Below are 18,202 nucleotides of genomic sequence, written 5' to 3'. Positions count from 1 at the left end.
TAGGCTACTTTATTTGAACATTTCTGAAATATCTCAATGTTCTAACCTTTTTTTTCCTTTACCATGTTAATAAAGCTACTCGTTACATCCATTCTCACTGTGTAAATAATCTGCATCACTCAAAATTGTTTGGGCTTTTTTTTCCCAAGCAATAAAGTATTTAACCAGCAGCCTTTTGCCCTTTTTGCATTCCTTCTGGAACACAAGCATCAACAACAGCAGCAAACAATTCAAGCTCGCAAGCGTCTGAGCACTATATCAATCTGAAGACAGGCTTGTTACCTCAGAAAGAGAGAAGGAAATCTGAAAATAACTCACTGAGAATTTGACTTGGCAGCTTTCCTCCCCCAGGTAGCAGAGGTCCCCAGAAACATTTGTCTCCAGCCACAGATGCTCTCCGTTCACAGCATTTTCCTGAGAAAAGATGATTGTCAATATGGTATGTGAAATTCAGCCATGTGAGTACAGAGAAAAAAAAAAGATCTGATATTCACCACAAATTTAGAAGAAAAAAACCAGCAAACAACAACCAAAAAATCCCCACCACACAATCACATGTTGTTTTATTTTTTTACAACGCAAAGCCATAGCAGTATTACCCTGGCTGACCACACCTGCTTAAAGGATGCTGATGACACAATGAATGATGTGTTGCCAATCAGAACCAAATTATTTTTGCGTACTGTTCAGTGAAACTTTGCCCATGTTCTTCCCCCATGCTGGCTAGTTTAACTGGGACTCTAGATTTCATAAGCATGAGATGTACACAGAATTTTAAAGAAACAGAAAATCAAGAGAGATGAAACAAAAACATAACTACTGAACTTTCAACTAGAGAAGCCCAAAAATTTGAGAACCAGGCCCAGAAGTGCAAAATAACACACTCACTATGGCTTTAGAATGATGGGTTAGTTTAAACAAGGAAAAATGCTTTCTTTAAATTGGCTGGATCAACACTGTATGTTTATGAAAACATCTACAAAACATTAAGTGGCCAGGAGAGATCAGACTTTAATTTTATACCTGAAAGAATGATACATTCAACTGAGAACACTCCCAACCTTCCCCCCCCCCCAAAAAAAAACACCCTACCTAGAACACTGACAATTAGTAAAATTAGAATTAACAGGGTAACATCTGATTTTTCTTTGACAGCTTCATTTGACTAAATATGTACCTTAATTCTATAAAAACACTTGTTCTGAGGAAATTCGGTTGTGGAAAGACTACAGTTTTCACTTGATTGTAATCCTGGCTCAACTAAAAAGTCTAAGAAGTCTACTGTACACTGTTCGAGCAAAGTGAATAAACAGGACTTCTGTTCAGCCAGAATTAGAGCATGATGGAAAATGCTCTGACAGTCTCTGACATTTGGTTCCCACACTGCAGAAGTCACAAATGATGACGTTTACCAAACAGATGGCGTCCGACAGCAGGATGCTCTGAAATAGCCATCTTGGTTAAAATAATTTATTTAAAATACCACTGACAGTTTCAAAGTGATGAAATGAGAAAGCTTCTCTTGCCATGCAGATTTCTGAGGTAATACAGAGAAGCAGAAGTGGCAAAATCCTTTGCCTTCTGGAGTATGAGCTCATCCACGATAGCCAAGACCTATGCAAGTCTGCACATGGTGCCTACCACAACTATGGTTCTCACTTCAAATAAACCAAAAGAACAAGAACAACAGGTTGGGTTGTTTCTGGTCAGAGGTCTACCTGTTCACAGGTCTTCTAACTTCATCAGAAACCTTCCCATTGATGTCAGACTCCATATTATCCCCCAAATCAAGGGGCTGGTTAAGATTGAGACTTGGATTCCAGTCTACTGCCATTATACTCTGATTAAACATCGTTTAGTGGCACACCATTCTATACCTCCATTTCTTCTCATCCTTTTGTCTGCCTGTCCACTTGAACTGTAGAGTCCCTGGGACAGAGATTTGCCTAAACTGTACGGTTCAGTGCGTGATAGTTTAGGTGAGGCTTTTCAGCACTTTTATAATGCAAAATAGCTTTTAAGGACTTGAATTAGCTTTAAGAAATTCTTCAAGCCTCACTCAGATGGTAAATTATTCAGATTGTAAATTCTTTCCCTTCAAGTTTATCCTGATATTAAAGCAATTTTCTCTGACAAGAACTTTATCAGTTTTACAGCGCTTCATGGAAGCCTAGTCACATCATACTAATAAAATGACTATGCTTCCAGTATTGCCCAACATATTAACTTCCTGTCTAGTTTATGAGGAGCCAGACAAGAGGACCAAAGCGGAAGGATATAAGCTCATCAAAACGTGTTTGACCTGAGCACATTCTCTGCTAACGAAATGGTGCAAATTCAACATTATAACCCAGAGCTAAATTTTATAGATTATAAAAGATGTTTAGGAAGGATCAACTATGAAAGCTAAGTAAAAAAACCAGACGGCTCCTGGGACATAATTTTTAATGAGGAATCAAAATTACATTAAAGAATAGATTAAACACCCCTTCATTCAGACCATGTCCACATAACTTGCCATCCAAGATTTCTCAAGATGAAGCGGCCTATTTCTATAACCTAGTTGAGACTGATTGAGTTTGTACTCTGTTGTTCCAGACCGGATCACAGATTCATATATCTGACTTTACATCACAGTGTAAATAAAATCAGTAAGTAGTCTACAAGGATGACCTTTGTAGCTCATGGTATGATAGAGTTCTGACAAGACTAGATAATAAAAATGTAAATAACCTGATCTGGTATAAGTGGCACACCTCCAGATACCTACTGCCATGAACAATTTCACAGCACCATGTGTGAAAACTCACAATTTCAATTCCAGCAAACTGACATGTGAAAAATCTTCTTTCATCCTGAATCAGAGCAAAGAGCTAAGACTTCCCAAGATGAAATGCCCTTCCTCAAAAAGCTTTGTCTGTTGATTACTTTGTTTCAATAAGATCAAAAGGGAATTATTTGAACATCACTGTTTTAAATTTTACAGGGCACCATCATTTATATGATGAGACATTCAGTTGCAGCTTATGAAAATATATCAAGATGATACAGTCAAAGGAAAATGTTTTGCCCTTTTCCAAGCCCAATTCTAATAAGAAATTTTGACAAAAATCAATACATTTCTATGAATAATTTTGACTTCAGCAAATCAGTATTTTCTACTCCAAAATTTACAGGCAGTATTCCACAATGTACTGGACAAAAGGGTACTCCATCTACCAACACACAAGCTGACAGAGGTCACTGGGACCACCTCTAGTATGAGCTCCTGTTTAACACAAAACTAAAGCACAGTAAAGGCTACATCATCACTTGTGTATTTAAACACAGATATTTTTCCACAAGAGTTTTGAGTTCAGCAACCTTTTCATAAATAATTTGCCAGTTTGGTTAATTTTGCACTAGATGTCTTTATGTTGGCTTTAGGAGTAAATGGCTACTAAAGAGGCAGTTGTCCTTTTTCTGTCCCTGACCCCTTAAGATCCCAGTCTCATGCTCTTGCCATCTCCCTCGTCCCAGATCTAGTGGCTGTGAAGCTACACATGAAACAGTCAGCTGCTGGAAAAAAATAGATAACTTTTATCTACCAAATCAGCTAGACAAAATGACTCACCCCATGACCGCATAACTGCTGGATCTGACACAAGGAGGGATGGGTTAAAGGTGGGTTCAGCGGGACCGATGCTTTGGTACCAACTCAGTGTCAGAGCAGCTTAGCTGATCTGTCAAATCATGCTTTTAGGCTGATGTGCTTTGCCTTCACTTGCTGTGTAGAAAAGGGATAGTGTCCGTCATCGTGGATAAAACAGTGATGACTGAGGCCTAATATTCTGCAGTTAGAATTGGGAACTAACTCTGTTTCCTTGCCTGGCTTCGCAGCTCTTGTAAGTGTGTGAACTCAGTGTCCTGTGAAGAGAAAGAGCCCCTGCTCACTGAGGCGGAGGCAGCAGTGCTTTCCTGGCAGATGCAGCCTGCCTCACAGGGGACACACAAACTCAATATGCTCTCCCAGATGGAGACCTCCCATTTGATTGCTCCTGATCCGTTACCACCTTAATAGCAAACAAAAATAATTTCAGTATTGCAAACATTCCTTGCATATAAAACAAAAACCACACACGGTCCCCCCTGAAGTGAAAGAGAAATAGGAATTCAAGGACTAGGAGTTTGGGAACAATGTAATTACATGTACGTGATCATAACTTGCTGTGCATATTTCACTAATTCAAGTAGGTTTCTTCTCTTAAGAGCCCCAGCATGGTTAAATGACAGAGCAAGTATTACCATTTTTCTAAAGCCCTTAAGCATCTCCATACCTCACTGTTCTTCAGGCTGCAGTCAGCATGGTTTCAAAAACAATGCAGATAAACCTGGGTAGTTTAATTTGCTGTGCCAAGTCAGCCCGACTTTCTAGTTCAAAGCAGCTGTAACTCCGATTGTAATAGGAGGAAAGGAGTTCTCCTCCATTCCTGCCATGACTGGCGTTCTGCAAAAAATTATGCAAGCCAGACTTCTGAAATAAGCCATTTAGAAATTTTTCCTTTTGTTAACACTCCAGTGAGAAAGATGACTCTTTTTACAAATAGGCATTTGGGTGATAAACTGTGATTAGTGTAAAATGAGTGCTCATCAATCTAATTTTAATTTAATGCATTTGTAAGCAAAAATTATTAGCTTTAGCCCTTTTCTTTATGAGGTCACTATCAAACAGAAACAAGTTAGTTTGGATGTCTTTTCCCCAAATGTCTTTCTCTCATGTTTGGCTTGTGTTTTACCCTTAACTCTGAAATTCCAGAGTTTATAATGCTCATGTTGCAAAAAATAGCAATGTCCCGAATGTTTTTCTGTTGATATATATTCTCAATTTTAACTCCACCTTAGCACATTTTAATTTGGGAATATTCTTCATGTAGAAGTCACCTTTTCTTTAATTATTACAAATCTAATATGTGGACACAAAACAAAACATCACGGAGATATGGTACTACATCATTGCTTTAAAAAAAACCAAACTTTAAGATATGTACGCTCTGATGTTCAGAACTATTTTGGGGTGTTCAACTTTAGGTCTAAGTTCGCCACATTCTCTAGCATTTTCTGCCATTTCTCTAGCATTTTCTGCCATTCTCCTCTCCATGCTTGCCAAGATCCCAGCATCAGTTGCCTACTTCTGTAGTCTCTGCTGAGCTTTTGAAATTGTTGTTACCATCATCTGAAAGATCATCTGTATGCAGAAGCAGAATAACAATGCTTGTCTTCATGAAGGAGCAATGTCCAGATGCTATCAACTGAGATGATGATTCCCTATGTTCTCATGAACCATTATTTTGGCTGACAACAGCTTAAATTCAGTCCTTTTGGCAGTGAGAAGGGCACATTCTGTAATATCACTGCATCCTCTGTACTGCTGGGGAAAAAAAAAAAAAAAAAAGAGATGGCCACCATTTTGAAATATGACAGACCTGCTTTTTCTCTTTAGATTTCTCTGGAAAGAACATTATTCTCAAACCTCGATGAAAAAGAAACAGCAAAGTAGGACTACTGATCCTGAACACATTGCTTCAAGTGCCATCTACACACAACATTTCAGCAATTTTTTAGGATGCATGGGTTTGCATTCATCACCACTTTAGTGGGACTAAAGCTCCCAGCACCTCTACATGTTTTCATGTGACTAATGGGATACCCACACCCCAAGGTTCTCCTTTCTCATGTGAGCATCTGATAATGTACATCTCTTTTCAACTGAATACTCAGTTTCCAATTACAAAACAAAGTCTGGCAGACGCTCTAATATCATTCAGTGTAGTATAGTTTTTAGGAAATGATGATACAGAAGCCAAACTGTTCACATGGAAAAAAAAATATCTATCTAGATGGGAAATATTTCATCATATGTAGAACATGTATTAGCATATTAACATGCATGTTAATTATATAAAGTGTAATGTATCTCTAGGCACTTACTGTCCATGAAAGTAAGTGGACAGCACTGCTGATTAATGCCAAAAAGACACAGAATTCATTGCAAAGTCATATTCACTGTGACATTATAAAAACTTCTCATAGGCCACCTCACTGTCTATTTATACATACTCCATCAGTTTGTGTACAAGGATGTTACGGAAGACAGTGTTGAAAGCCTTGCAAAAGTCAACATAACAGCCATTGCTCTCCCCTCATCTACCAAGCCAGTCACCTCATTACAGAAGGTTGTCAGGTTGGTCAGGCACGATGTCCCCTCCATAAGGCCATGCTGACTACTCTCAATCACTTTCTTATCCTTAATATTTTTGGAAATGGCTTCCAGAAGGGTTTCCTCCATCACCTTCCTAGGAATCAAGGTGAGGCTGATCAGTGGATCCTCCTCTTTGCACTTCTTGAAGACAGGATTGACATCTGCTTTCTTGCAGTCCTCATGAACCTCCTCTGATGATTATGACCTTTCAAAGACCACAGTCTGGCCTTGCAATGATATCAGCATGCATCTCATCAGGTCCCATGGACTTCTGTATGTTCAGTCTGTTTAAATGTTCCCTAACCTGATCATCCTCTACAAAAGGTAAGTCTTTCTTGCTTCAGCCACTGGTGTCAGGGGCCTGGGATTCCTGAAGGTGCATCTTACCAGTAAAAATGGAAGTAAAACAGGCATTAGGCACATTGATTTTTCCGTGTCCTCTGCCACCAAATCCCCTGCCCCTTTCAGCAGTCACCTAACATTTTTCCTAGTGCTCCTACTGCTGTTGATATGCCTACATAAACCATTCTTGCTGCCCTTCATGTTCATGTCAGATTCAACTCCAGATTGGCTCTGGCTTTCCTTACCCCATCCCTGTGAAATTAGGTAGTGCCCTCTACAATCCTCCTGGCTGGCCTGACCCTGCTTCCACCTGTTGTATTGGCGGGGGGGATTTGTTTGGGTTTGGGTGTGAGGGTTTTGGGTTTTTATTTGGAGGGGGAGGGTGTGTTAAAATATTTGAGTTTTGTCTGGAGCTACTTATGCATCCATGCAGACTTCCGGATGCTTTTGCTTGACGTACTGCATGTGATAATGGACTGTTCTCAAATACTGAAGAGGTGATCTTTGATTATCAACTAGTTGTCCTGGAGCCCTTTTCTCTTCAGAGGCATATCACATGTTACGTTCCCAAACAGTCCCTTGAACAGGTCAAAGTCTGCTCTCTTGAAGTCCAGGGATATAATCCTGCTGTTTGCCTCATCATTACTGTGGGCAAGTCTGCCCTGATCTTCACGTTCCCCACCAGTTCTTCCTTGTTCATAAGCATGAGATCCAGCAGAGCATCTCCCCTCATCAGCTCCTCGATCACTTGCCAGGAAGTTCTCATCAATGCATTCCAGAAGTCCCCTGGGTTGATTGTGCCCAGTTGTTCCTTCAGCGGATATCAGGATGGTTCATGTTGTCCACATAAATATCAGGGCCAGCAAACACAAGGCTGCTTCCAGTTGTCTGAATAAGGCCTCATCTTCTACCTCTTCCTGAACAAAGTATCCGTAGCAGACACCCACAACAATGTTGCCTATGTTGGTTTGCCCTCTGATCTTGATCCATAGCTCTTCATAGGCTCATTGTCCATTCCACAGCAGACCTTCAAGCATTCCTGCTTCTCTCATATATGAAGGATAACTCCCCCTCCCTCCTCACCATCCTGGCCTTGCCCTTTCTAAAAAGTCCATATCTATCCATTGTGCCACTCCAGCCACATGTGCTATTGTACTATGTCTCTGTGATCTCAGTGAGATCATAGCCCTGCAATCTTCTGATATTTAGTAGAAAGTATAAAGAACAACTTTTTCCTGCATGCTAAAATATCCTATGCAACTGAATAGGTCCTCTCAACCAACTAATTTTATAGCAGCAGGTAAAAGTAAAACCTATGAAACTGGCACCACATATTGCCAAATGCCAGTTTTCAACATCTACTCAAATGCATAGTTTTCTATTCTTATAAGATCCATAAGATTTTTTTGTGTCTTTAATACATATCATTTATGTTATAAAGTTGTAATATTTCTCCTCTGAAGAACATTCATCTTGCACCCAGAGTACTCTGTGCATTCACAGAACACAAAGCACAGATCAGTCCCAAGTTTTTTCACTGAACTCCAAGAATGGAAGCTGTGTGTCTTCAAATGCTTCTTAATGGACATAATCAGAGTTCTAAAGCTTGTAGTCATGGGCCATAAATGCCTACTAATGAGAAGGCAAGTAAGTGGCATCAACAGACAAATGCATGATGGACAAATAAAATAATGAGAGAATTTTGGCCAGTGGGAAGCTCAACACACTAATATCCTAGGTGGCTGTCAGGATTTTTGTAGGCACCAAAGAAAGCAAAAGCTAGAAGGCAATACTTAAAAGGAAATTACAGGATGACTTTGCACAAAAGCTTATGGTTGTTTTCCTTGGGAGCAAATGGCAATATGAAAATATACAAAGAGCTAGACCCATAATGGTATGCAGGCACTGTATGAGGTGGCTCTGTACTTTAGAATCTGGGCTAGAATTGCTTACTTTATCTTTTAACTTGTAAGAGTGGCAGAAGAGGCTATGCATAAACATATCACAGGGACAAGCAGTTAAGGTGATTCCTTTTTGGTAAGGCATATTCTGCGTTGCCCTCTGGCTATAGTATCACCTACTCCAGAGGATATATTCTGTATGGCCCTGCTGTGAAAAGATAGCATTAAATTAGATAAAGCTACTAGTTAATTTGAATTTGTAGCAAATGTGATGAAACTGGGTATTTGTAAGAACGTGAGAGAAAAGAAACCTCAGGGGTGGTAGATAGTAACAACAACATTAATAAAGCAATACTGTTTCTTATGTAAAGGGTCTTAAGAGACATCAGAATCATCAGCTCCATTTTACAGCTAGAGCAGCTAACGTACTGAGTAGCAAAACAATTTATCTGAGCTTGCTCACAAGGTAAGTGGCAGAGCAGGGAATGGAAATCCCACTCCCCAAATCAGTGTCCTGTTCACAAGATCATCTGATAATGGCAAATCACCTGCAAGGAGTTATCAAAAGTGGAGACTATAGCCAGGGAATTCTCTCCAGTTATTACTGTGAAGATAACAAGGAGGAAACATTTTCTACTGCAAAGTCAAGTGACAACTTATGTTCGTGTCACTTAGACTTTGGAAAGGTCTCCCGTCATGAGTCCTTGGAGAATCAACCTCAGAAACACTGAAGAGCGGGATGATATAGATGGGGATGCGACATGCACTGATTAATGCTGCCTTCTAGTGGTTAAATATGGAGACTTTCTGTCTGGCTCCAATACATCTTAATCCAAACTACCAAATACACCTCTGGAATTAAACATCAGTATTCAAAACTTCAGGGTTTTTTAATTGACCTTCACTACCTATTATAAACTTTGGTCTGTTTCAGCTTCTGCACACCTCCAAATCACCTCCCTTATTATCTCATTTACTTATACTGTGCCGCAGATTTGAGAAATCCCTTTCTCCCCCACATTCACCAGTTATTACAGCTGGTCAGTTCAGGCTCCTCCCAGACACATATGTCTTCCACTCACTATCCTGCCCCTTCCCCACATGCCATGGCATTGCCTCCTTCTCCAATCAAAGGAGAAGAGCAACAAGCAGTAAATCAGCAACACCAATCTGAGAGTGTGAAACTGATCAAAAATCTAAACCATAAGCCAGGAAGTGCAAAGAAACCACACACACAATTAAAACCCAAAATCTATAATCAATATTCACCAACCTATAAAGTCCTGCAGTATTTATGTCCTGGAATCACGTGAGCAACCACATGATAAAATGAGCAGCAATTAACTTTGAAGAAGGGTAAGCTGTGGTTGTTGGGTTTGGGGTTTAAGTTTTTTGTTTTGGGGTTTTGTTGCTGCTGTTGTTGTTTTCTAAGTACAATTTTGAAAAGTGTTTAATTTAGCCTGTGTCTAACCCCTGACGTAGTTGACTGATCCTTCAGATTTCTACTAAACAACATTGATGACTCAAAGCAGACGTGTTTTAATACCGTGCCGAATCAGGACCTGAGTTTTCCTGGAGGGAAAGATCAAGGTATTCTACAAAGCTCCTCCAAGAGGATTCCATGTAAGATTTCAAACTCATTTTAACACTCTTTGTTAAAATACAATACTGTAGAAGAACATAGTAAATCTAATCCAGCTTCCTGCAGCACAGCCTGTAACATTTCATCCCCTTGAACTTTAAATGCAATAGCTGGGGTTGAAGCAGAGCATGCCATATAGAAAATCAGAGATAAACATAAGCCTTATTCATCAAAATGTAAGTTACCTTCACCTAAAAGCCAATTGGGTGGCTGGTGCCTTGATACTTCTTTAAATGGGATGTTAATGTGACCTGCTGGCTTAAAGCTTGAGTCCTTAGCACATACCAGTGCGTAACCACATGGAACATGCACGGGAATGGTTCAAAGCTGTGTCAGCGGAGTTCAGACTTGACATTATGAAACATTTCTATACAGAGAAGGTGGTCAAACACTGGAACAGGCTTCTTATAAAGGTGGTCAATGCCCCAAGCCTGTCAGCATTTAAGAGGCATTTGGACAATGCTCTTAATAACATGCTTTAACTTTTGGTCAGCCCTGAAGTGGTCAGGCGGTTGGACTAGATGATCGTTGTAGGTCCCTTCCAACTGATATAGTCTAGTCTATTCTAGACAGTCCTAAACTGACCACTTCTGAGTCAGCCCAGAAACATAAGTAGGAGAAGCAAGATGGAGGGGATGGAAACATATGCTCTCTGTGTCTACAACCCAGTTTGGGCTCAGAAGAAACCTACCCATAGCTACAAAGCATTGCGACCAGAGATTTCTACTACCTACTCTACAGATCCAGCCAGCTCAACATGTGTCTTCAGCCTTAAATTTTGGCCCATCAAGCAGAGGTACAAAACTGTGCTGTGCTAGAATCAGATCACCTTTGAATAGCAGACCTTGTCAAGAAGGCAGGAAAAAATGTAACCAGGTGGTTCCCAAGCTGGAAAATCCGAACAGTTCTGTCCTGTTCTGCTCAAGTCTCCACAAGTTTTCATGTCTCTGCCTTGTGCTTTTTTTCATAATAGAAGCATGTTCCTATTGACCAGCACTAATTCTGATAGCAATGCAATGTCTTACGTTGAGTTCAGGATGGAAAGAGCACTAGCCAGAGATACTGCTCAAATTAACTGCCAAAAAACCAAACACCTACAGTCCACTCTAAGGCCGCCCTTGGTTCCTTCACAGGTCCATTGGAGACTGCAATGTTGAGGGAATGCACAGGAGCCAAGTGCTGGAGGCCTGACCTGGAGATTGCTTTCCTGCAAATTGAAAAGAAAAAAAAAAAAACAAAAACAAAAACAAAAAACAAAAACAAACAAAAAACAAACAAATAAATGGAGTGTATATCCAATATAATTACCCAAAATAATTATCCACCCCACCCTTCTCCAGAAATCAGAAGAAGCAGTACAGCATCTAATTTCATCTTGGGTGAAACGGTGCTCAAATGCCATCTCCTGCTAAAGCAGTTTAGGAAAAGAATAAAGTAATCTGATCACTGAAAATTACTGTTTAATGAAGATCAGTTACTCATCTGGCACTAAGCTGAAATATCAAATCCAGTGGACTACATATGGTTCCATTTGCCAGTTTCAGTGGAGTCCTCATTTGTTACACCTATTCCTTACATTCCAGCTGAACTACTGAATCAATTTATGCATAATTCCAAATGGCCTTTATTGGAGGAATGAAATATGACTTTATATAAAAAGCACAACATCTGTTGCTTTTACTTCATTTATAGGCTGGGAAAAGTCATCCATTCAGCATCAGACTACATAAAAGAAGACATGGGGACACCACTTAGAAAGGGAAGTCATACACTACTACCTTTTTTGATCATATCAGCATCCCTCAAGGTATTACAGCTTCTTTCCACTTGTATTTCAAATCTATCTCTTTGGTCCAAAATCATTCTTACAGCTCTTGAGGCATAGATACGGCCTCCTTCAAAAGTCACAGATGGTGACCAGAAACACTCCTGGAGCTCCACAAGTGCCAACAGCATATCCACTGCCCGTTTCCCCAGCAGCACCCAGCCCTGCCAGAGCAGCCTCGAACAGTGAGGTATGAGGTGGAAGGAAGCGGAGTACACTGCTGATGCAACGCTCAGCTGCACTTGGACAGTAGGTTTCATAAAGTTTCATAACATTATTGCTTTCGTCATGGTTTAACCTGGCAGGCAGCTAAAACAACCACGCAGCTGTTTGGTCACTCCCCCGCCCCCACAGTGGGATGGGGGAGAGAATCAAAAAGAAATAAAGGTAAAACTCATGGGTTGAGATAAAGACAGTTTACTAGGACAGAAGAGGAAGATTAATAATAGTGACAAAAGAATATACAACAAGTGATGCACAGCACAATTGTTCATCACTCAGAGCTAATGCTCAGCTAGTTCCTGAGCCAAACCTCCTGGCCAGCCTTCAGTTATACACTGGACATGACATCGTATGGTATGGCATAACCCTTTGGCCAGTTTGGGTCAGCTGCCCTGGATGTGTCCCCTCCCAGCTTCTTGGGTGCTTCCTGCCTTCTCGTTGGCAGGGCAGTACAAGAAACCGAAAAGTCCTTGACTGCTTGTCAACAACTAAAATATCAGTGTGTTATCAACATTATTCTCATCCTAAATCCAAAACCCAGCACTATACCAGCTACTAGGAAGAAAATTAACTCCATCCCAGCTGAAACCAGGAGAACATTGTATATTTAACACCTGATGGTGGTGGCCAAAACAATCTCACAGCTTCAGCTGCAGTGATTCAGAAGAGGACAAAACCATCTCAAGGAGACATCTCCTTTTGTAAGCCAAATATACTCATCCCCCATAAAGTGAAATGACAGTCTGTTTGTGTAAAGTGCATTTTTGTGATACCACTCCCACAGTGCAACAGCTATTTATAGCATCTCCTAATCTTACCACTCTCCCAAGGCAATAAAGGTCAATTGAGCCAGTGATGACAATCTAGGTCAGCCATATGCTAAATAAATCTTTTCATTGCCCTGAAAATATACAGTGCAATATATATTCATAGTAAAGGAGCTTGGAAGCCTCATTGCTCCCAGTGCACACCCAGAAAAATCGAGTGGGCTGAATCAGAATCTCTTTAATTCCCTTTCCTGTGGGTAGCATGAACAACTCAGCACATTAACATCAGCCTCTGATCATCCAGTGCCCCCTTTCCACTTAACAACGTGGGGAAGACATTGACATTAAGGGTTTTTTGCAAAATATTTTGCATTTGACTAAAATCTACTAGAGGGAAGGAGCCCAAGGAAAAGACTTTCACTACCTTGCAATCTATCAGGAGAGAAGAATTTAGCTAGAAAGATTTTACGCCATATATGCCAGTACAACATAAGCTACACATCTTCTCAATGAGTGGATTAAGGCCTTAAAGAAATAAACAATGAGAAATAAATTTTAAATTTATTTTTTTTCCCAGAAAACAGTGTCCAATATTTCGCAGTCTCCTTCCATGCTGTTTTGGGTATCAATTCAGTTATTAGTGCTTCTTAAACACAAGAGTACATTCTTGTGTCTATTCATGGTTTATAACACGGTAATTTGTTTTGGTGGAAATGGGGCAGTATCACGTTTACCACTCTGCATCGCTGACAGTCATAAAGCAAACCTACTTAGTCCTGCCCTCATAACAGAGCAAGGTAGCATCCACTTTGTGCAAAGTAATACTTGAGCAAAGGTGGCTGAATAATAAAGCTTTAGCAATTAATTATTATTTGATGAAAAATGCCAACGTTTTCAGCCAACAGGGCTTACAACCCATTACTTGTCAAGCAATACAGCCTGTGAAGTTGGAGGCATCCACTAAGCAAATTCACTAAAGGAAAGTCTGCGATGAATATTCCTAGGAACAAATTTATCTGACCAGTCTGAGGACAAGGCTTCCAGCTGGAAGGCAAGTTCAGCAGAGACTTAAAAGGTAAACATGCCTAATGAACAGCCACAGATATCCCAGCCTCAAGCCTTGGATACTGTTTCAAGCCAGAACGAGATGTGCAAGCCTCCTGCAGCAGAACCTGAGACTTGGCCCATGTCCTTTTAAAAGTGAGCCGAGGTTGACGAGCCTTTTGCGGGAGACTTGGCAGAGTTTTGTGCCAGCAGCCTGCCCTTCCTCTGCACGCCAAGCTGGATTTACGGCTTTGTCTGGAAAGCACACAAAACACAGGCATGACAAGAATGCCTTTTTTTTTCAGGTTTGTTTTAACATAAAAGCCTTAAAATGATCTCAGGAACTGCAAATTGACATCAACTAGTCAGAAATTACCCTTGGGCCCAGGGTCAAGCTAAAAATGCCTACTCTTACACAGCTTCTTATCAGAACTTTATCTCAGAACAAAGAGAGACACAGCATCAAAACACACTACATGCACCGCAGAAGACTTTTCCATGTTTTTTTTTTTTTAAAAAAAAAAGAAAGGAGATCAGGCTAAAGAGCAAACACATGGCCTTCTAACAAGTGTAAGGCAGACAAGAGAGGGGAAAATGGGGGGAAAGGGAAGGTAACACAATTCTGAGAACAGAGCAGATGCTGAGTATCCAGGTGATCTGATCTCATATTACTTTAGCAGATTACATCATCTGGCATTTTTCCAATAGTAAGGTAACACAAGTGGCTTTTAGTTATCTTTCCCAGCAATTTCATCTCCACTGTGCTGAGTGCATGAATGAAAACACAGGCTCGACAGGCAGCCTTTCCCATAGAAGCAAAAGTAATCACTGTTCCCCTGATAAGATAGAGACAGAAAAAATGAATCTGTGCTTTCATGACATATTCCATTCTTCAAACTATAAAGCCTACAACTTAGTTAAAATGGGCACACCAGCCACCTTGCTGACGTAGCAAGCAACAGCAAGGAAATGCTGCATCCTAAGTAGTGACCTATATTTTGATAATTATTTTTTCATATCCAGTAATCAGTAATTTGTAGTAGATGCTATTATCAACTTAGCTAACACACCACCATTGAGAACAAGTATGGGTGCACATACATGTGTATGTCATTAAATATACAACAAACAAAAATATCTGATACTAATTCCATAGTTGATACCATTAAGAAAATTTTTTAGCAAAGCAGTTGACTGTCTTGGAAACCAAAAGCAATCAGACATCCAAGTTATTCAAGTATAACAACTCATTTAAAAAAAAAAAAAAAAAGCATTACATTTTCTTTTTCATTTTGCTGAAAAGTCAGGCGAGACTCAACCTACTTATTAGATCAAAGGATACATATTTGATTAGGGAGGATTTGAGTTTATATCCCAGGCTTTGGCTTTACTGAGCCTTTTCGTCCACCTAAGGCATATAAAAATCCTCCAATGAGTTGTTTAGATGGAATAGTTATGCCTGAATCCTCAAAGACCACAAAAGACAATTAGTCAATAGTATGCAGCTCATTTAAGTGTTAGAAAAATCTATTTGGAGAAGAAAGAGCAAGTTAGTGCTGCACATGGTTAACAGATTTGAGTGTCATTTTAGTTGTCACTGGTGTTGAAGTTGCTGCCTTTCCAGGCTGGGGTTATTACTCTCCTTTCCATAGGGGCGTGAGTTACTATTGGGGTAGTTTCCCAGATGAAAGGTTGAGAGATCATAAAAGTGCAGAGACTGGCTTCCACAGATCCCATCTGCCAGGAGAGAGATTTTTGGGAGTCTTTTCTCCAAGTTGATCCAGATATTTACCAAGAAAAGGACAGTCATTTGTATGACAATGTTTAAGTTACAATAGCTCTGCTTTTCTTTGAATAGGTAGATAAACCTTATGCCTACCAGCCCTCAGCTTTACCGACCACAACTTGAAAATCCCTGTGCAAGGCCAGACAGTACCTGCACACTGTATGAACAATTCATACGCACCCGAGTTTGTTTGGAGGTGGTTTCCACTCCTGCAGTTTGGTGCTTATGAAAATCATGAACAAAATGTACTGGCTAAACTCTGGCATTATTATTTAAGTTTTCCCCACACATCTCTGCTGACTGCACAGCGCTCCTGTGACCTGCTGTTCCCACCTTGCCTTCCAGGCATGTAATGTTCTCCTTTCAAGCTGACCCATGGGGCAATGACTATTTCACTGCAACATCAAGATTCCCAAATTTTTTGCATTCAATACAAAAGGAGTCAACTTCAGTCAAATCGAAACAATCTGTCTGGTCCAGTATCCCATTTCTGACAATGGCCAGTGGCAGGTGTTTAGAGGAGCACTGGCACAAATTGGGTGATCCTTCCCCTGACATACTCCAGCCCCAGTTTCCAGTAATCAGTAGTTTAAGGACTTCCTGAGCTGGAGGCTGCTTCCAGACCTTTGTGCCTAATAGCTTGTAATGTTACTCTAGGAATGTGTTGGTTCTTCCCTGAACCCATTTATACTCTTGGTCTCCATTTATACTCTTGGTCTCCACAGCAGCCTGTATAATGAGCTCCACAATTTAATTATGGGCAGTGTAAAGTACTTCCTTCTGTCTGTTTTAAAAATTCTGCTTGATAATTCAATTTCTATATCATATTGTGAGGAACAGCAAGTAATCATTTGCCTCTCTACACCTTCTGTGATTTTATGAATCTGTATTCATATGCCTCTTCATTCACCCTTCCCCCAACAAGTAGAAGCACCCTAGATGGTATAGGCTTCTGCCGATACTGAAGCTGTTTTATTGTTGTCAATGCTTTCTAGCTCGATTATATCTTTTTTTTGAGGTAGGATTGCCAGAACTAGAACAAACATTCAAGATCTGGCTGCTCCAGAGGTTTATGAGTGATGTCACCTTACTTTCTGCATTGTTCTCTCTTTTTTTTCCTTCCCTCATTCTGAGCCCTTTACTTGCCTTTTTATCACTGTGAGCACTGAACTGATCATTTCATAGCAGTAGTCACAATTATCCAAAGTTCCCTATCCTGAGTGCTAAATGCTAATATAAAGTCCAAACTTTAAAGCTTTTTTTCCCCCATGTGCATTATTTTGCCTTCATCAATCTCACATTTCAACTGCAATTTGCTGCAGAGTCATTCAGCATCATAAGATCATTCTGTAAATTTTCCACAGTCAGCCTGTGCCCACCCCGACTAATTGTGCAGAACAGCAGCAAGCTTTGCCCCTCACGCTTTGCTCCCTGTGAGCAGCACTACTCCCATCACAGATCCCCGGTGGTCCCCCTCGGTACACTCCTAGGTAAAATTAGGAAAACCCCTCACCGATTGCTAACCCCCCCGTTGCTTGTTACATTTAAACTGTTGTTTAACGACATGAAGATCATCCATTTAGCCCTAGTTCCTGTACCAAAATCTTTCTTCCTACCTCACTGGAAGCTTTCTGGAAGCCCGTGTGTGCTCCCATGGCCAGAGCACCCCGGTTCATGGGCCTCATGTCTCTGTCAGCAATTTCTGCAAGACACACAAGTCCTGGCTTCCTTCGGAAAAAGTGTGCTGGCTCTCCTCCAGCACATCACATCCAGCTGTGTATTTACCAACCCTACATTTTATCAGCAGATCTACCAGTTTCTCTGATTAAAACTTGCTGCTGGGTTACCCCATCCGCACTCTGTGAGCCCCTGTGTGACCACCCCACTCCTTCAGGACTGGAGCTGGTTTAAGGGAGCTATTATAAAGCCCTCTTAGCAAATTCTTATTTGAATTCTATCAGAATACTTAGCAAAAATCAAACCCTAGAGATCAGTTATTGGCCCTTTTGTCAATGCGATCTTTAGCCTCTTACATTAACCTTCCCATTTTCCTCAGGTTTATCCACACAAATAGCAGCTCAGCCTAGGACACTCTCAGGCACCCTCAGCAGTAAACACTGATGCAAGAAGTTCAATTAGCACTAAAAGAAACAGACCTTTCAAAACTCCTTGTGAAATACTTGCTTATGCATCTGCTATTGCCTGCTGTTGAAGGAATCAGGGTATGGAAAAACAAAGATTTGGGCAGCTTCCCAGCCACTCAACATCACCACCTCCAAGATCCCAGCAGACCTTTCCTCTCTCTCTCTCAACCCCTCATCACAGACCAGTTTGATAAAAGCTACATGGAAATCGGTACACCTCCACAAAACACTGCAACACTGGCCAGCTTTGCTTTCAGCCTCAAGCCCATCCTCCTGCACCTAATAGGCAGC

At 40.6% G+C, this 18,202-nt stretch overlaps 1 protein-coding gene across 6 annotated transcripts in view; it reads right to left on the bottom strand.

Moving 5' to 3' along the window:
* Window positions 1-18,202, bottom strand: part of DGKI (diacylglycerol kinase iota) — a 219,686-nt gene that overhangs the window by 127,197 nt on the left and 74,287 nt on the right. For 5 of the 6 annotated variants that reach the window (XM_075755694.1, XM_075755708.1, XM_075755700.1 and 2 more), the window contains exons 2-3: window positions 11,222-11,330; window positions 319-414 (exon numbers count right to left, since the gene is read on the bottom strand). In XM_075755694.1, the coding sequence (XP_075611809.1) occupies window positions 319-414; window positions 11,222-11,330 (205 nt within the window). The remainder of the gene's footprint in view (window positions 1-318; window positions 415-11,221; window positions 11,331-18,202) is intronic. The other variant, XM_075755734.1, reaches the window with a different exon arrangement.

Source organism: Balearica regulorum, chromosome 1 (assembly GCF_011004875.1).
Source record: "Balearica regulorum gibbericeps isolate bBalReg1 chromosome 1, bBalReg1.pri, whole genome shotgun sequence".
Classification (NCBI taxonomy): domain Eukaryota; kingdom Metazoa; phylum Chordata; class Aves; order Gruiformes; family Gruidae; genus Balearica; species Balearica regulorum.
Note: the sequence above shows the minus strand (reverse complement) of the source record. Positions and strands in the feature narration are given on the sequence as shown.